The sequence below is a fragment of the Callospermophilus lateralis genome, chromosome 14 (assembly GCF_048772815.1).
Source record: "Callospermophilus lateralis isolate mCalLat2 chromosome 14, mCalLat2.hap1, whole genome shotgun sequence".
Lineage (NCBI taxonomy): Eukaryota > Metazoa > Chordata > Mammalia > Rodentia > Sciuridae > Callospermophilus > Callospermophilus lateralis.
Window position 1 is genome coordinate 22,086,816 of NC_135318.1, and position 23,421 is coordinate 22,110,236.

At 45.2% G+C, this 23,421-nt stretch overlaps 1 protein-coding gene across 1 annotated transcript in view; it reads right to left on the reverse strand.

The window, feature by feature from the left end:
- The window catches only part of Alk (ALK receptor tyrosine kinase), a 642,117-nt gene that overhangs the window by 51,811 nt on the left and 566,885 nt on the right, over positions 1-23,421 (reverse strand). The window contains exons 10-11 of the mRNA XM_076832815.2: positions 20,069-20,163; positions 19,770-19,898 (exon numbers count right to left, since the gene is read on the reverse strand). Of these exons, the coding sequence (XP_076688930.1) occupies positions 19,770-19,898; positions 20,069-20,163 (224 nt within the window). The remainder of the gene's footprint in view (positions 1-19,769; positions 19,899-20,068; positions 20,164-23,421) is intronic.

Genomic DNA, 23,421 nt, shown 5'->3' on the forward strand with positions numbered 1-23,421 from the left:
GACCTAGCAGTTCTGGCAGGTACAAGATCAGCTCTAGGCTAAGGTAGGTTAGAACCATGAGAGGGTAGGCAGGAGCTAGGTGAATTTTCAGCACTGTCACAAGAGTAGAAGGCACTGGACACAACCTATGGACCGAAGCAGGCAGGTGAGAGGCAGGAGAATTATCAAATATCTTGGGGTACAGGAGAGACCAAGGTGAGCTTTGATCTGCAGGTGGAAGCTGCTTTTTTCCTGAATTGTCTTATCTTTCCTTCTGGGTGTGTGTAGGGGCTGGGCCTTAGATACCTAAGAGGTAAATCCACCCATGAAGGGGGCAAAACATCTCAATATTTACTGCCCATCCAATGTAAGTCAGGCTCTGTGCTTTATACATGTATTAAATGCCTTTAAACGTTCTGAAACTTTGTATAGCTGAAGGCAAAGTTATAGTATTCCCTTTAATTCAAGTTCAGAGCAGCTGAGTGCTTATTCTGTAGCTTATGCAGTGAGTGGATAATTGGTTAAGGCAGGGATTAAATGCAGATCTTTTGTCAAGCCAAGTTCAAGGATAAAAATAGTGCTAGGATTATGGGGAAGTCCCCATGAACTTTTCTACATGATACGTTTCTTCCTTTTCAATCTCTGAGCTGGGGGCTCATTTCAAGCCGGGACAGACCATACTAAGGTTGCTCGGGGCACAGACAGTAGGCAAGTCAGGTCTGGTCAGGGTACTGTGGTGGATGGACCCTCAATCCTAGAAAGCCCCACAGTGGCCCCAGTAGTAGTTTAGCTTAGTGGAGTGTGGGCATCACTAGGTCAAGAGAACCAGCCCAGGAAAAGAGATAGTCAGGGTCAATTCTCAAAGAGGCCACTGGGAGCCAGCTGGTATCAAAAGGGAAATCCAGTGACTGGAATGTTCAAAGGTCAGGAAGCAGAGAGATATAAGAAAGAGGAACTGTACCAGAAGCAACAGGGCAAAACTCTGGTTTTAGGGAGATTAAAGTCCCACTGAGACCAGCAGTGAGGCAGGCTTGATGCTGAGCTGTCAATCTAGGGTTACAAGGGTCTCCATATTTCCCCTGCAGAGGGTTCTCATTTGAAGCTCTGTGGAGCCCACATGGGAATCAGATGGCCCTCAGAGAGGAGCCCGGATTGGGGGCAGGGAAGGGAGAAATCCTGCCCCTTCTTTTTTCTCTTACTTATACAAATGAATCCCTATTTTATTAAAAGTCATTTATGAAAAAAAAAAAAGGAATGACTTTATTTTGTTCTACAAAGCACCACACACTGCAAGTGTAGTTTAGAGCTCATTCACACCTAAATTGTATAAAAGAATCCACACACATGAAAATACTGATTGGTTATAGACAGCTGAGTAAAGAAAAAATCCATTAAGCACTGGGTTTCATTTTAAGTATATTGCAGAGCCCTTCCAGAAGAAACAAATCAATTAGTAATATACAGCACAATGTTAAAAAAAAAAACCGGGCTAGAAAGCGATTGTACTGGTTTTTATTACTGTTGCTAAGCCACCTCATCTACTCAATTCAATGCAAAGAAATAAAGCATGGTACAAAGGAAAATAAGTTTTCAACTATCACTATTAATCACCACAATAAGGATCTGCCTCGGGTTGAAGGCCTGTAAGTGTTGTACCAAAGAAAAGCACTCAGTGTTTCATGTGGATAATTTGCACCATTTTGATTCTGATCCATGGAATTAAATTTTGTCTATAACCAACGGCTGAGCTAAACTTCTTGAAAGTTATGACATACTGAACCATTTTGATTGGTACCCCAAGCCTTATTGAATAAGAATCAGATCAAAATCCAAGTAAATATAATCAGTCACCCATCCATAAATGTATATGACACCATTCTTTGGCATAGATTGTATTATGGTTTGGATATAAGGTGTGCCCCCTCCCTGCAAACAAATCCCTCCCCCATGTTAGGCAATAGAGCAACCTTCAGAAGTGAAATGATTAAATTATGTGACCTATAACCTAACCAATGGACTCATCTATTTAATGGATTAATAATTTAAATGGATTACTGATGGTAACTGTGGAGCATGGTTATAGGAACTGGGGGTACCCTGGGGAATTACATTTTGTCAAGTGGAGCATGGTAGGAGGAACTGGGGGTGCCCTTGGGAATTACATATTGTCCCTAGTCCTTCTTCTCTCTCTGTTTCTGGTTGAGCAGAGAGAGAGTTGAGCAGCTTTTCTCTGCCATGCCTTCTGCCATGATGTTCTGCCTCACCTCAGGCTAGAGAATGGAGGCAGCCAACTGTAGACTGAGACTTCTAAGTCACTTTGCCTGTGACTTCATAACACCTTCAATGGCCTCTCCAATCTCAGCTCTTTCCTTACTCTTGAAAGGAATTGTCTCACGTTCTTGTCAGGTCTTTTGGTCACAGCAACAAAAAACTGACTAACACAAATTGGAAAAGTGACTTTTTTTAATACATGGTAATATTCAATTGTTCTCTTATTAGATATGGAATTAGTTCTCCATCATCTTCTAAAATTTCCCAAATAATTATTTGTGTATCATTAAAAATTCATGAATTTAAACATATTTTTGGGTTTTAATTAATCACAATTATTATCCTGTAGAAACTCAAGTTTTCATATCTTTGGTCAGTGGGAACTTCCAGAGCAAAATGAAAATAAGGTGATCGTAGTGGGGTCAAAACATCTCTACTACCTATCTCAACTCTTTAAATAATAGAGTGATGTGCCTTTCTTCAGAATCTAATCTGATATTGGCTCTATAATTAGATAGGGAACTCAAAACCACCAAAGGAATACTAGGGAATCAGATGCCCTGGTAAATATTATTATAATATATACCTTTAGTTTTAAAAGTCTTGTTTTATTCCTTTGTTCTGTTGCAAGTGCAAAAAAAGAAAGAAATCTATTTCTGTAATTATGCACTTGAGAATGAAACTAGTTCTATTTAATGGCAGGACAATATGGGACCCCTCAGTGATGAGAAAAAATTTAACCTTTTAATTTTAAAACAAAGCACAAAGAAAGGTGCACAAAGCAAATGTAATACGTACTTAGTAGGTCATTAAAAAGCAAATACCCATTTAACCACTGCCCAGGTCAAGAAACAGAACATTGCCCCTGACTTCATAAGACCCTCAATGGCCTCTCCATTTTCAGTGCCTTCCTTACTCCTAAAAGGAATTGTCTCCTGGCTTCTCTCATAATCACTTCCTTGCATTTCTCAGTAGTTTTATTACCCAAATGTGCATCACCCCTAGGTATAGTCATTAATCTTGACCATTAAAATTAAAAAAAGAAATTATTTCTTTAAATCTATAGAATCCTCTTCTACCTCTATTCCTTATTTTATCTTTTGAAGACTCTGGACCACATGGTCTATATCTTTTCTCTGGATTTTGCTGATTGCAATCCCATGGCACAATTCTACATGTGCCTCTCTCCTGCAAATTCCCAGCTGGGTCTCTTTGCAAGACTTTAGGTAGGGTTCTTTCATCAGGAGGTACTTAATATCTAATTATCACTGTCTTTTTTAACGTTAGCACTTGTTGAAGCTCAGGGTACAGGCCCATTTATTAATCAGGAGCTGTAAAACTATGCTATTTTAATTATATCTTTTTATCCTAATTTATAAGCTGGAATACATTTATAAAGGATACTTGCTCTCATTTCGATTCAGTTACTCCAGTCACATAGGAAAGATACTACCAACGCTCAATTCTTTCTCCTTACACACAATTTTCAAGATATGGGATTAGTTCTCTATCATCTTCTAAAGTTGCCCTAATCACAATTATTATTCTGTAGAAGCTCAAGTTGTCAGATCTTTAGTCAGTGAGAGCCCCTCCCGAGTTCTTTTGATCCTCAAAGACATGCAAAACAAAATGTTTCTTTTCCAGACCTGGAATTAGATATTTTCTTAAAATCCCTGGTTTTCATGAGTGGCAACAGGTATTGTAAACAGGAGAGCCAGGTGCTGTGGCTGCCTACTGCTTCTGGGTGGGTGATTGTTTCTAGGCTGTTCTAGTGAACAGAGCTAGGAAATCGATGTGTGTGTGTGTGTGTGTGTGTGTGTGTGTAAACGGGATAAGCCTATATCTGTATGAAACACACACTTATGCCTGGTGAAGTCATATGAATTTTTTCCAATTCATATTTGGAATTAAATTTTTTTTAAAAAAATTTAACCTCTTCTGTATTACATCTGTATTTCTCTCTCCACATTGAGAATCATGTTTCTTAAGAACACAGATGATAACGGAATTAGAAAATCCTATCATTTTAATTTAGCTTTCCTTATACACACAACAGCATTAGAAAAACAATACTTACTCTACTCTCATCATTATTAATATAAAAATTGAGAGGAATTAGAGAACTTTTTGGTACATGTACACTCTATTCTCCTATCATTTCTTGTACCCCATCCACACTGTGGGGCATTCTGTCATTACACACGTCACTCTTTGCTATTTAACCCTTCTTTGTTATTAGTTCTATAAGTACTATGTTTAATGGTCATGAAAGTCCTTATGTTGATGTTTCTCTTCTTATTTTTATTTTCTGAATCTTGTTTTTTAAGTAGATTCCAAAGGAAGGAATATTTGTTGAGTTCTTGGATGTTGATACTATTTCTTCCCTAGTGTAGATTAAATATGCTACTCTATTTTCTTCTGACTTAAAACTGTTACTGTTTTAAAAATTCTGATAATTTAAATTTCCTTCTTTAACAAATCACTTGCTATTTTCCTTAGGTGCCCGTTTTTTTTTTTTCTTTTTCTTTGACATCCATAAATTTTCCCAGAATATGTGTTGCTATAGCTCCTCTGGGTCAGTGTTCTTGGGTGTGTATGCACTCCTTTAATAAGCAGTTTTGATAAGGATCGTTGCCTTGACTTACAGTTTTAAGTATTGGTTTTGTTCCAGTTCTTTGGTTTTCTTCTTCAGGGATTACTGTTACTTGTACAGTGGATTTTTTTTTTTTTTTTTTTTACCCTTCCTTGATGGATGTCGCCTTCTTGATATTTAAAAATGTCCTCTTTTCACTTTCTATTTTGGGTAAGGCATTAACTGTTTTATTTGCTCTTCATTCCTTTTAGTTTAATATTTCATTTCTGAAAATTTTCCTTTTATTCCAAATTCTTTTCTGAGAGCTACATCACCTAATTTTTGAGCTTTTAAAACGTTGATTCATGTTATTTTTATGTCTTGGGTCACGTCCTCAGTGTCTTAGCTCATGTTGAAATCAGAGTTTATTGTTTTGACTTAGACCAGGACAGGTCTTTCTGGTAGGCTATATTTTCTACAGGGGTTATTCTTCCCTCTTTGTTCTTTTTTTTTTTTTTCCTTATTGTAGTTTTGTACAGGATTTGACCTTGATACTTCTCTGCTATGTGTTTTCATGTGAAATTAGTTTTCCCGAGCTTTTGGGGGTCAGGAGCTTTTTGAACTTCCCAGGGCTCCCTCTACTCTCTCCTGTGAACATGAGAACATGGCGGCTTGTACTCCAAAGTTCTGGCTCTGCCCACTTTACCTGGACATCCTCTTATTTTTTTGTCTCTACTATCCCCATCCTACTCAATACTGACTCACTTCTAGAAATTTCTTCTCAGTGTGGATGCTTTCCTGGGAAGGAGACTTGGCCAGATTCCTCGGGGCCCTTCAGCTCTTTCCTTGGGCCCCTTGCGCTCGGGCACCTCTGGGTGGGGCAGAGCCTCTCCCACTTTAGCAGCTGCTCTTACTTGGGGTCCCCTGTCCTGCCCCCTCCTTGCTCTTGTACCAATGCTACCATACTGTGTGTGATGTGAGGTGATGCTTTGTCCTCACTCACTTGTATTTTGGGGCCTGAGGAGAAAAATTATCATTGAATTTTGTTGTAGGTGTAGTTGAAGGGTTTTTGGTTTTATATAGGATTTCTCTGTTTTAATGTAGGGTCAGAGAGATAAAAATACTAGGCTGTTACCACCATCACAGCCTTTTTCTGAGTCTTCGAAAAAAATTTATAGCGTGAAAAAAATCGTAGCTCATTTGCTAGAATCAACCTCTTTATAGCACTTATCTGGACAGATCCCCCCACCTGCTTTTTTTACTCCTGGATTTTCATTTTCATTTCACTTCAGGGATGTCCCCAGTGACCATGGCCTTGAACCTGCTGCTACAGCATCTTCTACCTCTCCTGGAATCAACCCACTAAGCATAATTTTATCTTTTCTTGGTAGGGCTCCCCAGACTTAATAAGTTATTTAGGGTCATCTGACCCTTCGCTAAATGATCTCAGGCGTAAATATTTTACATGGATTCATTTCTTCTCTGCTTCCTCAGAACCTCAGCATGTCTTCTTCTGTTTAATCTTACTTTACAGTGTCGGGTGAGAGTGGTCTTTCCCTGTTTCAGGCTGAAGGGCACCCAGTCTTTACTTTGCAGTTGTGAAAAGTATTTAAATGTTGCTATTCATATTTGGTAGATGGTGGAAGGTACTGGAAGTCTAACTTCAGAGAAAAGGATCTGTGATTCTGAATGTTTAAGTCTTTGTTCCAATATATTTAATTACAGTATATTTGTGTAACATCTCCACTCCCCAATAAACTTAGCTTCTCACAATCATGTTAGGTCAGTGGATAAGGATGGGGAAAATTTGTTGCTTTTATCTCATAAGACAGTGAATCATGTAGAACAGTTAAGCAATAGGCCTATGATGTCAGAGCCAACCGGAGGATGAGTGAGGAGGGATGTGTCACTCTGGCTCTTTCTACAACACAGTTTTCGGTTGAATTTTCCATGTTCTCAGACTGAATTTCCTCGCGTGTACATATGTGCACATATACACATATGTGCCTTATTCACGTGCATGCAGATATGCTCGTGCATGCACCTGTATCTGTGTATCTGTGCACAAGTGTACATGTGAGCAGCTCACTCTGCCCTCCCCACTCCTCCTGCAAAGCTTTCTGGTCATTTCTCTGTTGTTCTTTTTTTTTTTTTTTGATAGTGAGAAGTTAAGGTGGTGATGATGCTCCTTATATCATCAGCCTGCCTTTTGCTAGATGTGCTCACGTGCATGATCTAGTTTATACTTTTACATCTTGGTCTTCCTCTAGACAGGAGAGATGCCTGACGATGCTGAAGTATCCCTGGGGACAAAGACCTGAAGCCCATGTTCCTTCCTGCTGGGAGCTAGACAGATCTGAGAGTGAGCTGGCTCCCCATCAATGGGGTGGCAAGTCAGGGCTGTTGAGATAAAAGCTGCTTTCAGGACTGAATTACCCTAAACAGCTCTGACACCCCGCAATCTGCAGGAGTTAATGGCTCCTGTGATGGCTGCTGTGTTGTGTGCTCAACCACCCCCTGCTCCCCGAGGGAAAGTCACTGACAAATGGGAGAAGAGAAAGGTCACAGAAAAAAACACTATCCTGAAAGCAGAGCTGTAAAAATTAAGTTAAGGGAGGCTTTAGGGCTAATTTGGTTACTTCCAACTTGGCTTTGGGCCAAAGCTGTGCTAATAAGGCACTGATGTTGACATGGGTACCTAGCGTTCACCCATCTGCGGCTACGCATATGGACTTGGTGCTGAGGCTTAAGTGGGAAGTGGTGGTGGAGTTTCAGAACCAGCTCTGCCCCACTCAGGCCTGAAGAGTCATGGACTTATGCATATAAAAAGTAGGAAAGAAGACTTGATCTAGTGCAGAACCCACGGGTTATGTCATAAGGATTTGCTGCTTCCTAAGAGAGAGAGAGAGAGTCAACCATGTGGGAGTCCAGGCCCCTGCACTGCTGTACATTAGAGGATCTGGCCTATTTTTTGGCCAAACTCACAGAATAAAATCCTTACAAAGGCCCTTGGGACTGTAATGGCTCTGGGAGATGGGTGGATGGAGGTACAGGCAGCCCAATTGGCAGGGGATTTGGAGCTAGAAAGAACAAATGTTCTGCCAGGTCTAGGTCCCTGAGCATCTCAGATGAATTGGACAGTGAGACACCATGGAGGGTAAGAAATCCCAAAGTCAAGGGCAGAAAGGAAATCAGTGGGGCATTAGGATCAACAGTGGCCAGACAGAAAAGGTGAAGAATGCAAGATCAATAGGCTAGAGAAAGAAGGGAAGAGATGGTTCTCTCTGTTCTCGACCTATAACGTGGTCGTGTGTTTTGTAACCATAGGACAATAAGTATGAAGAAAAGGCCAAGAAGACCACAGAGCCGTGAATCCTGATATTACCAGGCACTGAAATAATAATAGTCTAGTCCCAGAACAAAAATAATAGTCTAGCCCCAGAACAAAAATAATAGTCTAGTCCCATAATAAAAATTATTTTATAGAAGACTATTGATGTTAATCAATAGTCTTCTATAAAATAATTAACATCAATAGTCTTCTATAAAATAATTTTTGTTATGGGACTAGACTCTTTCTTGGGTCCCCAATCATTGGTTGGGTCCTCCTTCAGTCTGATTGGAGCATCTTTTATCAAGACCTCTAGTCTACTTTCAATGAAAGCTCCACTGACCAGAGAATCCTGCTGCTCTCAAATAGCAAAGCCAGTGGCTTGAGACCAGGTTCCCATTGCTTCTTTGGATGCTGCACATGGCCTTCAACTCCCAGGTCATTCCCACTGACTCAGTGGAGGCACACTCCCCTTCTCCTCTCACCCTCTGCTGGGTCTCAGCACACTTTATGGTCAAGGTCTCTAGAGCTTATGAGAGTGGTATCTATGTTGTGGAAGGCCTTGAATTTTCCCCAGGGCACACCATTACGAACAAAAATTGGGACCCTAATACCAGTAACCACAGCATTTCCTGGTTCTGCCCTGATACACACTTGAAGGACCCTGAAATTTTCTTGCTCAGTACTCTATTGTGCCAGGCACAGTGGTACAAGACTGTAATCCCAAGTGGCTTCGGAGGTTGAGGCAGGAGGATTGTAAGTTTGGGGCTAGTCATAGCAACTTAGGGCTGGGGATGTGGTTCAGTGGTTAAGTGGTTAAGCACCCCTGGGTTTAATTCCTGGTATGAAAAAAAAATTCCATTGACACAACACACATGCACACACCACAGTGCTCTGTTGCTGTCATCTATGTCCCCTTCCTTTTCTTCTGAGCACATCACATTTTGAAACTATGTCATGTGTACACACTAGCATGTGCACTCTCTGAGAAGGGTACTTGCTCTGTTTTATTCCCTGCCTTGTGTCCAGGACCTAAAAGTGTCAGTCACATAGGAGGTGGTTAATACATTTTTGTTAAATGAAAGACAAGCAAAACAAAATAGAAACAAGAGATTAGGCCACGTACCAGGCCCAAACCCAGTTGGGTAGTCAGAAGGGGGAGGTCATATATACAGAGGGATCAGTGGGGCTTTTGGCCCTCCTGAGCTCCTGTATTCATATTAGAGCCATGAGGGAGGGTTAAACAGAGTAGTTCTGGTAGTAATAATAGATATTTGATGGAAGCTACTTTGTAGCATGAATGAAAGAAGGTAGGCTCCCAAAGAACTGGACATACACCTTCACACACTTTCTGGATCACACATACACATGTACACACACACCAGCACACACTCACACACACCTAACACACACACAGCTGAGACACAGAGGGCCCAGCCGTCTTTGAGAAAACATGGGAGTCCCACGTTTTAGCAGTGAGAACACCCCACTACCCTAATGGTTGATGAAACTGACCAGTTGAGAGACTGAATGGACTGGTTAGCAGGATCAAAATCAGGGAGCCACTTGAGGGGAAAGAAACAGTCCTCTTTTTCCAGGCAGCCATTCTGAGCCCTGGGGAGATTTTCTGATTCTCAGTTCCGTTGCTAGACTATGCCTTATGTTCTTTACATGCTAGCGTCAGTCCTGGGATAGGATCATTTAATCTGTGAGTCACTTACAAGACGAATAATAAGTAGATGAACACAATATGTTCTCACCTTATTATGAAGGCCCTGTCAACATTCACTCATAAAAACAAATCAATTCTCTCCAATCTAGTCACTTGTGTTTGTGTAAAAAGATTTTTATGGAGAAGGTTCCAGAGCTTCCATGGCTCTCAATATCTTGACAAGCTTTAAAAGACTAAAGAGATCCTCTTTCCATTGATAGTGATGCCTGGGTCCTGTGGGAGCAATCTTCTACCTGGAAGTCATTTATTTATTCAGAGTATAGCATGAGGGTTTTACTTGGAAATTGGTTTGGGTAATTCACTGAAGGAGAGGATCCAAAATATGAAATATTCTCCTTTTCCCCTGGGGCAAGATTTGCTTGAAACTTTTATAAAAAAATATTGAGGACAGTATACCTAAATGTACAGTTATGTGTATGCACAAAGAGGGTTCAGCTTGTAGGAGGAGATGGATCATAAATACCTTAAATATTTAGAGATGGCAACATTTGAGGGTTGACTGAATTGGCCCAATATTTTAGGTTATACATTTTGCTAATAGTAGTACCATTTGCTAATAATGTTAATAGCAGTACACAACATTTTATATTACAAAATTATTTTATAACTCTTGAAGCCATTAGAAATGGTCTTGTTTGCTCACTACGATATACAGCTTTGAGAAAGAACCATGGTCTCTAGGATTCTTTGCTATACTGGGACACTCAGCAGGTGCTTTTTGAATACATAAATGCCTGTGAGATATTGAACAGTCAGGTTTCAGCTGGATTTGGGGAATTCTTTTTTTTTTTTTTTTTGGTACTGGTTATTGAACCCAGGCCCTAGAGCATGCTCGGCAATTGTCCTATCACTGCTTGACATTCTCAGCCCCTTTTAGCAAATTTTTATTTTGAGAGAGGGTCTCTCTAAATTGCCCAGGTTGGCCTTGAACTTGCAATCCTGCCTTAACCTCCCCGGTTGCTGAGATGACCTGTGAGAATCCCCAGGGGGCTCTCAGGGTTTCCTGGTGATTTGGGTGATCTTTGGCACACAACCATTGCAGGATGGCTCTGAGATGGTCTCCTGTCTCCTAATGTCCACATCCTGCCTAATCCCCTGCCTTTGAGCATGGGTGAGATGTGTGAGTTGCTTTAACCAATAGAACATGAAAAGGTGATGGGATGTCATTTTCATGACTTTGAGATTGCAACTTCTGTCCTGCTAGCTGGCTTGCTTTCTCTCCCTCCCTTCCTCCTTCTCTCTACTCTACTAGCTTCAATAAAGCATGCTGCCATGGCCAGGAGAAACTAAGGGTGGCCACTAGACAGCTAGGAACCTGCAGGAACTGCCAACAACCTTGTTGACTTGGGAGGGAATCCTCCCCCAGTCAAGCTTTCAGATGAGCCCGCAGCCCTAGCTAACACCTTGAAGCAAACACCCTGCCGAAACATAAGAGACAGATTAACAAATGTGTTGTAAGCCACTGTGTGTAGGGTAATTTGTCTCAAAGCAATAGATAACTAACTACATACTCATTCAAAGTCCCTGTCCTAAAGTTTGGCTTTCTTTTTTTTAAAGCACCCAGCAGGGAGGGTGCTTACTGGCTGGGCTGAGTTCTACCTGGGCTTTCTCTCCTCCTTGACTTGGTGATTGCTGAGGCGGTTTCACCTCTTTTTTTCCTTTTGGGAAGGGAAAGCAGGGAAGGCCTCCTTTTATAATCAAGCATTTTAGCCTCTGTCCTCCTGGATCCTCTGTCCAGCTCAGACCTGGATGAATTTAGAAAGTCAAACTCCTCTGTGAAGGCCAATGACGCTTGGCTGCAACAAGCAGGGAGCGGACAGGCTCTGAGGGGATGCGGGCTCACTTTACAGGCAGAAGCAGCGAGTCTGGGAGAAGACTGATGATTAAAAGTGCTCTTCCTAAACAGCCAGTGCTTAATGCACTCCTGCTGATGGAGGGGCCCTTTGTGTGCCGCTGGTCTTTGAGCTAAATGGTCTTAATCAAGCAGTGCTGAGCCTGGAGTTCCTGGATCATTTGTTGTCTCCCACTTATGTAACCTGTCACTGAAACAAATGGGAAAAAACAACATGTTTTCTCAGACCAGCTGAGCAACAGGAAGGGGACGGCTCCCGTCGGCTGCTCGGGGGGAGCCACGGCCCGCTATGGCATTAGGTGACTTGCCAGTAGCTTTGCCCTAGTTCCACCACCAAGGAGTGTTTGGCTGGAGTTCATGAGGCTTTCTGGACTCTGTCGGAGCTGACTGGAGTGTTCTGAAGTGACTTGAGGCCTGGCTTTCTCACAGGACACTGGGTTTCTTTTTGAAAATAATTGGTTCAGAATAATTGGTCATGCACCATTCAGGACAGGACAAAGTCAGAGCTGTGGAGAGAGGGCCACTGGTCCTAATTCTAGATGGGATCAAAATCAGAGACTGAAGAAGAGACCAGAATCTCTCTTGTGCTGGGAGAACTGTGGCTTCACTTGGGGCTCATGTGGCACAGCTCTGGGTGGCCCATTTTTCCTGAGCAGTGCTTGACTTGGTCTTAGTCACAGGCCCTGAGGTACCCTGAGCATGCCTGTTTGATTGAACTGGAGTCTATACAAGTTCTTTTTCTAGGACCAGGATTCAGAGAGAGCAGTGCTATTGTGCGTGTCTAGCACTGAGCTGAGTCTTCTGAGAGGAAAGAGAAAGAGCCCGTGTGGACGCCCACATAGGTGGCTCCCAGTGTTGGTGAGCATTTGGTGTCCTTCCTAGGTGGTGTGGGTTTAGAGACAGGAAGGCTTTGGAGTTGCAGCCTTGACTTTGAACGCTGGCTCTGCAGTGGATTATTAGGGGGTCACCTACCTTCTGATCCCCTGTTTCGTCTGTTTTAAAAGAGATGGGGACAATGGCCATGCCTCATGAAGCTCACTCTGTCAGTCACCTCTCCAAGCCCTTGACACCCATCAATTTATATGACCCTCCTATCAAACCATGCAATGTAAATAAGGATAATAAATACACCAATTTTTGCTATAAGGAAGCAAAGTGCAGAATGGAGAAGGGAGATACTTCACGTGAGTGGAGTGGCTGGGATTTAGAGCAGGGCTGTGGCCTTAAACCTGTGCTGCATTGCTTCCTCATAGTGGTGTCCACCCTCAGGGCTCAGCCAGAATCACAGGAGAGGGATGCTAAATGTGCTTAGGAACAGCCGGTACATTTGTGTACAAATGGAACTTGGTGGATAACAAATGGTGGCACATACACCAGGAAGTTCTGTTGCTGGTGGGTGCTCAGCCTACAACCCAGTCTTCAGTTCTACCCTGGCGCTGTCAGTGGGTCTCTGGGGAAGTGCTTTCTTTCCCTTGGCTACCGAGCAGACTCTGGTCCTTGGAGTTGGCCACTTCTTGGGGATGGATGGTGACTGGTTGTCTCATAGGCAGGGCCTCTTCCACTGGGAGAAACTTGTTCCTATGAGTAAAGGGATCACCAAGTCCCCTAAACCTTGGGGACACTAGCTACTGGGGGTAGGGGCAGTGAGATGCACCCAAATGAAAAGTGACATTTTAATGGGGAGGATGCCAAACTTGATGCAGTGGCTGGGAGCCTAAGTCTTGCTCAGGCTGGTGCCTCTGGTGTCACCATTCCTATGCTTGCTATAAAGAGGTGATGAGTAAAATTAGCAAAATAGAAGAACACACAGCACATGGGTAGATAGCAGCTGGCTGAGCAGGGGAGTGGCTGGTGCCCTAGTAGTTTCCAAGGGTTGTATCTAGGGTCCTATCCCTCCCTCTCCTTAAAGAGTCGTTCCCCTCGGTTGAAGGGGTGCTAACAGAAGTGCTTCCAGGTGCACTCGCGGAAGCTGGGGCACATGGAGGAATGCCAATTAGGGGCAATTATCAGCTTTCTTATAGGAGTGGGTACGCTGCCTTCCTGGTGTACTGTCTTAAATGTTAGTGAAAATGCTAATGTTCTGTTTAAGCAAAAACTAATATAAGAAGCAAGGTTTTTCAGAACGAAGAGATCCTTCTAGAACAACTTTCCAACAAAGGGATTTCTCTCAGGTTACTTTATCACAACTTTGCCCTTCTAGATATTATTATTGGCCTAGAAAACTTTTAATTTCTGCATGATTTGTAAGAAACTTGCTCTTTAGCCTTTTACAAAAGTTGTATAACACTGCAAATTACTTAACTTCTCTGGACCTCAGTTTCCTCATCTGTTAAAGGGGGCTAATGTTATGGCACCACAAATAAGATAATGAGCAAACTTCCTGCCCCGGGCAATACTCAGGGAACAGCAGTTACTATCCCTGTGTGACAAGACAATGATGTAACACCAGGCCTTTGCTCTTTGTTAGAAACTTAAAAGATGCTGTGTGGCTCTGAGCCCACTTTACCACCTTCCCCAGGCCCAGGCTGCTCCTCTGCAATGAGTTTGGGTTGCAGTTCTGGGCTGCTAAACTTTGTTGCTAACCAAGCCTTCCTGAAGGGTTATCTGAGATGTGAATTCTGGCCTCCCACTCCCAGGCATTCCACAGGGCTGCAGGGGCCCAGAAATCTGCATTTTTAAAAAATAAATATTTATTTATTTATTTTGCAGGGGAATGCATTTTGACATATAGTATACAAATGGAGTAAGGGAGTTGTCGGAGCTCCCTTACTTATTCCTCTGGCTGTATGGGTTCAGAGTTACTCCAGTAGTGTAAGGATACATGTATGTAGGGTAATGATGTCTGTCTCTTTCTACCATCCTTCCCATCCCCGCAACTCCACCCCTGCCCTCATACTCCTCTACACAAACCAAAGAAATCTGCATGTTTAATAAGCAGGACTTGCAGATGCCCCCCTCAGCCTTGTGAACCGGGTGCAGATGATGTGAGGACAGTGAAGAAACCCCTGGCCTGTATCTAGGACCCTGATGGGCTGAATAGCTTGCTGCTGCATTGGGAAGGCCTGGACTATGCCCATAATTGGGCAATTCTAGGACACTGTTGATGACAAGAGTTTAACTTGAGTGGCTCTCTGGCCCCCCCACCCTGACTTGTCCCACTCACATCTTGGGACTTCCTGGCTCCCAAACTGGCATACGATGAAGAGCAAAGACTAAAAGAAGGCATCTTGGCTTCCTCTGGACCCCCAGCCTGGCATGGGGTGATTGCGATGCCAACAAGCGATGAGACGATGGGACCTTTTAGAACTGGATTTGAACACATTAGTTAGGAGCAGGTGAACCAAAGGGAAGGGGCCTTCCTACAGGGGTGTGTCGCTGAAGTAAACTTGGCCAGGGAGGCAGGGGTCTGTGTGCAGAAGGCTCCGAGGGAAACAAAGCCCACTGAGTGGGAAGATGGGCTCTGGGGAAGGGGTGGCCCACGAAGCCTGCCTTGCAATAATGCCGTCATCCCTAGAAGGGCGTGCTTGGAACATAATGGCTCTAACTACAAATTCTATTAACTCTAATAGTTGTTCTGTGGTGAATGGATAATGCATTTAGCAGAAATAGACCCAATCAATTTATATGAAACACATAAAACTTTCTCATTGGAATTGGCATCTGTTCTTGAATCACAGGAGCATGTGTGGAAATGGACAGTCTGTCACCCTGACTCCTGGGCACATTAGCTGGGCCACAGGTTAATTGGAGAGATGGACCAAATAAAGCTACAGCTCTCTTACGCCAAATCCCGTCGGCCTTCAGAATCGTGGGGCTGGGAATGGGAAGGGACTTGGAGACTGTCTTCCTCAAACCTTGACTTTGTGAAAACAGCAATATCTGCCCTTGGCTGTGTTCACATCAGTCCTTCTCACCGCAGGTGATACTAATCTGCTACTGGAAGGTTCACTGACAGTCCAGGGGGTCATGTGAGGTGGAGTGGCCCCAGGAATGGAGCTTGCTAGTGCAAACCAGCCGGGACCCCTTGCAGAGCTTTGGACCCCTGATCCACTGCTCTTTACAGGATTCTACATATTTTTCATTGCTTTTCTCCCCACTTTGGCAAGAGATACACACTACACTCTGAAAATGGTGAAGCAAACTGTTACCAGATGATTTAAAGGCAAGGATGTGGTTTTGAAGACAGGACTCCACAGTTGGAACTGTGGGATTGAGCTGAAGCCCTTTAGATCTTTCAATGTAGCATCTGAGCTCCAAGGAGAGGGCAGAGCGTGTTGGCCCCTGGGGACTGCTTGTCCTCACCTGGGCTTTTCAGGCAGGGAGGTGGCAGGGCATACTTATACCCCCGCACCTCTAACATCGTCTCTTACCACAAAAGAGGGAGATAGAGATAGAGACAGAGACGGAGACAGGGAGAGAGGGAGAGGTGGTGGTGGGGGCGGGAGAATGAGAGGGAGGGAGGGCGAGAGCCGGCTCTGCAGCCGTGATTGCATTATCCCAACCATTTGGTTAGCGTAATTGCATGTGCAAAGCTGACAAATGTAATTTCCCTGGACTTAATACTTGCCCCATTTTCTCCTTCAGCTTCTTCATCTGATTAGCTAAAGTGACTCAGAGGCTTCCGAGAACCCCTTGTGAAGCACCTGGACAGCCTTTACCCTGATGAGACGCTCCAGCGGCTCAGTCTGCCCCCGCTGGGCTGGAGGTGAGGGATCAGGCTGAATGGCTTGGGGGACATGAGGCGTATTTAGGGAAATTTGGGAGCTTTGTGAGTAACTGTTTCCCAAAGGCCCGATTTGGCCTTTGTGTTTCTAGGGGTGGCTCTAACACCTGCCTGGAGGAGAGCAGAAATGCCACCAGCCACCCCTGTTCCAGCTCAGCAGAAACTGACAGCGCTGAACTTTGGAAAGAAAATCTTATTATCTTGTCTCCTCGATTCTTTGTCACAGCGTTGGGAGCTGATTCATTTACTGATCATGCAGGGGCTCTTATCGGGGCACTCTCCTACCTCTTCCCATTTTGGTGTGTATCTCTGACTGGAGACGTTTGTACCTGGCCATGGTTTAGCTGGGTGAGAGGATGTGCACTTTGGGTTGACACCCTGGCCCCGCTCCCTGCCAGCCAAGGGACTCTTAATTTCTTTTCAGCCATTTTCTTTTTCCCTATGATGGTAACAACAGTAACCATCTCAGGGCCAATGTGGGGACAAGTTGATGAGCAAAGCCATGTTGTAGCCCAGGATCAGGGCCACTCAGTGATTGTTCCTTTTCTTCCCCCACACCAGGCCCTGGCCTTCCGTCCTTCTCTGGGGCCCCTGCCAGGTGGAGGCTCTGAGCTAAGTTACAACTGTCAGGTTCACGGGCTGCTCTCCTCCCCCAGGCCAGAAGCTCCAGAAGGGCGAGTCTGGTCAGCTTATCCCTGTTGTAGCCACACACAGTGCTGGGCACAGGGGAGATGCTAGGGACATGCTTTTGCTGGGTGATTATTACTGAAGAGGTGTGGCCTGGCCTCGGTCTTCAAGAATCCTCCAGGACCCCTCCTTGGCCCTCTTTGTTGGAGGCACGTGACTCTAATTCAATCAATCATCTACCAACCCTTTCCTCTTCTAGACTGGGAGCTCTTTGTTCCACACCTGGATCACATTCTGCTCAGCATCTCTGAGCTCAGTTCTGGCCACAGAGCAGGTGAGCCAGGACTGCAGGTGGGTCTAGAGAAAGCCAGGTGAGGGTAGGGGTAGGGTGGCCAGTTCCTCCTGATCATGAGTCTGAGTCCAGGGGTTAAGTGGACCTTCCCTGGGAAATTGCCCCCCAAACAGAGACACCCACACCTCCACAGAAAAATCTGGTCTCTTTCCTAAATTTATAAAGTTACAAATTTGTAAAAATTTCCTGAATTTATCACAAGGGGGTAGTAGTTGGCCAAAGGCGAACTCAGATTTGCAAGAATCTTTAGCAAGATGAAACTAGGGGTTTTAAGTCATGAAGGAAGAGATGTCTCCTGCTGCTGAGCACCCAAGCTGCTTTTCCATGGGGCAGTGGGCTCCTGGGAAAGTAGTGGCTCCTTCTTAGGTGTCCCAGAGCCTTCCCAAGGAGCCCCGGGTGGCTGATGAGGCTGCCCAAGGATGTATTTGGCTCAATGTCCTCTTCCATCCAGAAGTGAAGAGATCACTGGTCAGTAGCTACTGCCTGTATCTTGGGGTGGAGATACTTGGTAGGCAAAGCTCGCATTTCAGTGCAAGTCACTCCCACCCCTCAGGCTCCACTCACTTCTAATTCTATTTGGAAGTGGTGGGGAGTCTTCACCACTTTTGAGCCATCCTGTGATTTCATTAGCCTGAGTGGCCATTGGGCAGGCCCTTATTGATTAGCCTTTTAGGGACACTGGGAGTTATGTGGCAATAAACCCAGACTCAGGCAGGGTGGACGGCTGTGTCTTAAGTGCCAGCTGCAGGGCTGATGGCTGCCGACATCTGAGAACCCAGCTCGAGCCTCCGGCCGCCCACCAGTCAATCAATAGATGTTTCTGGAGCCCTGCTATGTAATCAGTGCCGGTGGTTAGGCCAGAGCAGGGGGTTTGCCGCCATGTTTTCCTAACATACTGAAAAGGAAAATTTGGTCTCTTTCCTAAATTTATAAAGTTATAAATTTTTAAAAAATTTCCTGAATTTATCACAAGGGGGTCGTAGTTGGCCAAAGGGGAACACGTAAATGGATGTGAGTTATTGGGATTGAGTGGCAGGAAGGGACACTGGGTGGGAAAGGTTGTAGGCCGCTTCCCTCAGGTTAGACATTTCCATGAACCTTGAGGGCATTTGGAGAAATAGAGAAGGCTGGGTGTTCTGCAGGCTGGGTTCCCCTCTGTGTGGAAGAATGGAAAAGTTTTTCAGGTTCTAGAGGAAGATGAAGGAGGCAGGAAAGGTCAGAAATAATAGGAAAAGCAACAAACTCTTTCCCATGGGGTTGGCAGTTGAACTGGATCAGGAAGGAGACAGGGATGGGTGAGGGTCAGTCTCGAGGTAGCTTTTGGGAGGGGGACAGAAAGGAAAGGAGTTCTCCAAGGATAAAACAAAACTGACATTAATGAATCAGTAAATTTAGTGGCAAAGCTGTAGTCTCTACCTGATTTTTAATCCTTTGAACTGTATAAGAACTTCACATCATAAGTAGAAATCAGAGATTTGTCTTGTCTGTTGTCATTGTGATAAACACGTTTCTTAGGAAAAAGAGAAAGAGAGTGCAGGTGGACTGTGTGCCGGCAGCCGCTTCCGTGTAGGTTACTGGTGTCTGAAAAGCCTCACGTGCTCAGACCCTGAGGCCACCCTAGAGGAACCCTGTCACTTCCTGGGATGAGGCCTCTATGGCCTCAGTTCTCTGGGCTTAGGCTCCCAGCCTCTGATCTCATAACTGCCAGGACTATCCACTGAATTTGGAGACTGCTTCTGAGAGACATCCTCTTGATAGGAAGAGTGACTGAGAAGTGGCACCTATGGATTTGGGCCAGAGGCTGAAGAGGCCTATGCAACAAGAGCCCCCATGACAAGTCCTCTAGCCTTGGGGGCACTGATCAGAAGAGCTCTGTCAGGGGTCCAGCTCTGGGGAGGCATCTGGGGCTTTGCTATGGTAGGGTGGCCCGCTCTTCTGTAAGAGTCTTGGCCTAGAGATCAACCCTTTTCCTGAAGAGAGGAAATCTGGTGGTCAGGTTTGATTGCTTCAGTAGATGGAGGAAGTTTCAAGGAATTGAGTTGAGGAAAGAGTACCTGCTTGGTTCTCCCATCTGTGTGGGGCCTGGGGTTCCCCAGATGTGGAGGAAACTTGTTCCTTCACACAACCGGTGGCTTCCATTGCTCAGGCAATAGGAGACGCTCACAGTTTTCTCTTGGGGCCTCCTAGCCAAAATGCAGGTGATGTTCCCTTTAAAGGTTGGCCATATTATTCTTTGACCATAACTCCCCACCCCGATCACAGCACGTACCTTTCTTTTGCCTTTTGAAACAAGAATTTACATTGCTCAAATTTGTGAGCTGAACCCTTACCTGTAGGGTCAAAGGTGGGAGGCTGTTCAGATGTATTTTTCGAGGTTTTCTGGTCCTTGTTTGGGTTTCTCTCAAACAGATTTCTCGATTTGGGTTCTGAGTTCTGTAGTATCTTGTCCTCCCCACTGACTGCAATGAGAAGACCCCATGGAATGAGTTAGATGAGGCTCGATTTCAGGGAGAGAGGTGAGTTCACACCGGGGAAGGGGGGAGAGATGATTGGGCTTAGGTTAAGGAGGGTAGTACAGCCGTGGGTCCTTGGGTTGGGCAGACAGAGGGCTGGGGCCGGGTAAACTCACTGGTGAGGTAGCAATCCAGGCTGATGGAGATATTGTCAAAAGCCACGGTGGCTCGGGATCCCTGTCCCCACCATGCAACCATCTGCAGCCAGAACCTGTAGTGTCAAGAGGAATGTGTGTGAGAAGCAACCTGAGTCGGGGGGCATGCCCTAGAATGGTGTCCAGCATTCGTGTGCTGGTCGCCTAGCTCAGAATTTCAGTTGAGCAACTTCTCCAACACTGAGCATAACTCTTTCAGAAGGATTGCTGATAGCTGGCGCCTCACCTTAAAACCAATTTGGAGTCCAGGGACTGGGCCCAGGACTCCCTGATAACCAGAAGAGACCTCTTTTGCTTTCTGGGGTTACAGGGGTTAGGCAAGTGTGGGTTTGATATTCAGCCGGTGCTTACCCATGGGACTGAAGTCATTATTAAAAGGTCAAAATACTCTGTGTCAACCTTTAAAGAACAGGAGTGCCCCTTGCTTGTCGCTTCAGGCAAGGAAGCTCCTTCCCTGGGGCCCCTGGGTTTTCCCACTAACCAGCAAACAAAGGGTTAATTCCTGGTGGTCGTGGCCTCAAGCATCCTGGGTCTTAGCCACCATCACTTGCAGTTCCCAACTGGTTGTTAAATATTAAGTGATTTGGCTATTATTCCTGGGAGTGTTTGTAGCTAACAGAGTGGGTCATAAAGTGTTCATGACGACTCCTTGAGATCATGTTTCTTTCCTGCCTTTTCCTAGCCTTGGAGGGCCAGGTCCTCCGACTGCAGCCAGAGAAAGCTTTAGAGTGAAATAAACAGTAAAAAATACCTTAGGTTCATTTATTTCCTGGGAAATTACCCTCCTGGAAGGCTGTCAGCCAACCAGCTCTTTCCTGCTATAAAGTGAAGTTTTTCTGAGAATCCTAAAAACCTTTCTCGCCCTTCAGGAAGTCAATCTAGAATTACCTGCTGAATAGTGTGAAGTGTATGGCATGGATGTTAAAATATTAAGAGAGGAAAGCCAGGCCTGTCAGTTGGTGCCTGGCTGAAGCCTGTAGCCATACAGTGGGATACTATTCTGCAGTAAAAAAAGGGCGGGCCAGGAGACGCCTATAAAATAGATGGATCTCAAAAACATTATGCTAAGTTAAAGGAGCCAGAATAAGTTAAAGACCTCATAAGGAACGATTCCATGTACAGGAAGCATCTAGAATAGGCAAATCTACAAAGACAGAGAGCAGATTAGTGGTTGCCTGGGGCTGGGAGTGGGAATGATACTGACTGCAAACCAGCACGAGGGCTCTTGTTGGGATGATGGAAATGCTGTAAAACTGGATTGTGGTGCTCTTTGCATCATTCTGTAAGTTTGTTAAAAGTCATTGATTTGTATACTAAAAATGGGAGAATGTTATGGTGTGGAAAGTTTAACTTGATAAAACTGTTAGGAAAGGGGGAAAGGAGAGAGAGAAAGAGGGAGAGAGGGAAAGTGTGGGGGGGGAGATGGAGAGAGAGAACGAACAAACCCAGGTAGCATGGGGGGTGGCAAGAGTGGAAAACTAGCACAGGGGTGGGACTGACGGCCTGGAGCCAGCAGGGTAGGGAGGGTTGCAGGAATGACCAGAGACAGCCTGTTCATGGAGGGAAGAAAGGCACACAGGGAGGAACAGGACGGGGAGAGAATGTGTGCTCACACTTTTTCGCAGCGAGGGAGTGAAGATGGAGCTAGAAGTTAGCCACAGCAGGGTGGGAAGCCCCCGTTATGACCATGAGCTGATGACCTCTGGTCACCGTGTAGAAGAGGCAGATGCTGGCTGGGTGATTTCTGGCCAGAGAGCAGTTAGTGCCTCCCATGGAGGAAAGTCCTGGAGTTAACTCTTAACTAAAGAGTGCATTTGTGATTGATTATTCTTACCGGAACTACTCCATCACTCTGCCTGGGCCTTCACCCATCTTGTGAAATCTGGTCACAATCCTTTTTGTCTGATAGCCAAAATTAGAGAACCCAAATCTGCTTTGATTCCAAAGAAGAAATGCCTGAATCTGTTGTATCCCTGGACAGACAGCCTGGTCCCCTTAAGCCATGTTCCCCATGGTGGGGTCTATATGCCCCTTCTCCACAGGACAGACCAGCAGTGGGACCTGGTAGTTGGTTGGGTGTGGAAGGAGGAGTGTCCCATGGAGAAGCCCACAGTCTATTCTGGGATATGGGAGGATGCTGGGCGAACGAGCACAGGAACCTGTGTAGTGGGCTGTGGGGAAGGGGCACTTACATTGGGCTGGTGAGCTTACAGGACTTCACAGGGGAGGTGGATTTAAGTTGGCTTTGAAGGTAGGAGGGGATTCCAGGATGTGGGTACCAGGAGAATAGAGCATGGTGAGGAGAAGGAATTGTTGCAAGAGATGTGTCAGCAGGGACAGGGACTGTCCCACTTGGTGTGAAGGGTGTGGATGGAGGTAAGGATGGTGAGGTGCTTAGAGGCCAGGCTAAAGAGTCTCTACTGTCATTTCATAAAAGAATGGCGGTGGCGGGGTGCATTGCAAGTTTCCAACAAACTGTTGCAAAAGCAAAGAGCTCTTTAAGGATAAATATGGTAGGATCACCATGGCAGGATGAGGAAGAATGAAAGGTACAGAGACAAGACAGGGCCAATTGCAAGGTGAGAGGCACTTCTGCATGTGGGTCTGATACACAGACCTGTCACACCTGCATGGAGTTTCTCCATGAGACTTGGCAAGGGCGTAGCCATGATTTCCCCAGGGTTCCACAGGAAACACGGTCTGTGGACAAGTTCTTGGCTTGTGCCTGTGTCACCTTGCACAAAGCCTGGCCTGGGAAACTTATCTGGGAACCTACGGCCCTAATACTGCTGCCTTGTTCTCTTTAAAGCAGATGCAAGCTCTAGGGAATAGGCACTTAAGAGAACAGGCACTTAAGACTCCTCAGAAGGGGGAGTGGAAAGAAGCGTACTCCTAGGTAGAAGCATCAGGAAGGCAGAGCTGCCTGATGCTTCTGTGCTGAGGTGGGCAAGGGCCCTGCAGCAGCCCACCACTCCTATTTCCACCCAGATCTCCCAATCTGTCATCCACAGATGGAGCCAGGTAGGTACTGATTGCAGTGCAAGTACCTGCCAGGAGGACCCGAGGTGCCTGAGCAAGTAAGCAATGTGTGTGTGCTTGTGGAGAGGGAGGAGGGAGAAAATCCCTGCTGTCCCCTCCATGGGCCCTTCCGGGAAGCCGCATGTGTCCCCACACATCCCTGGTCTCCCTGTTCCTCTCTCTGCCTTCATTCTTTCTAATCAGAGAATTAACTTCTGAAAAGTTCTCTAACAGCCACTGGGCCTCTTAGCATGGATGGTAGGATGCAAACTGGGGCTGGGATGGTTTGTCAATGG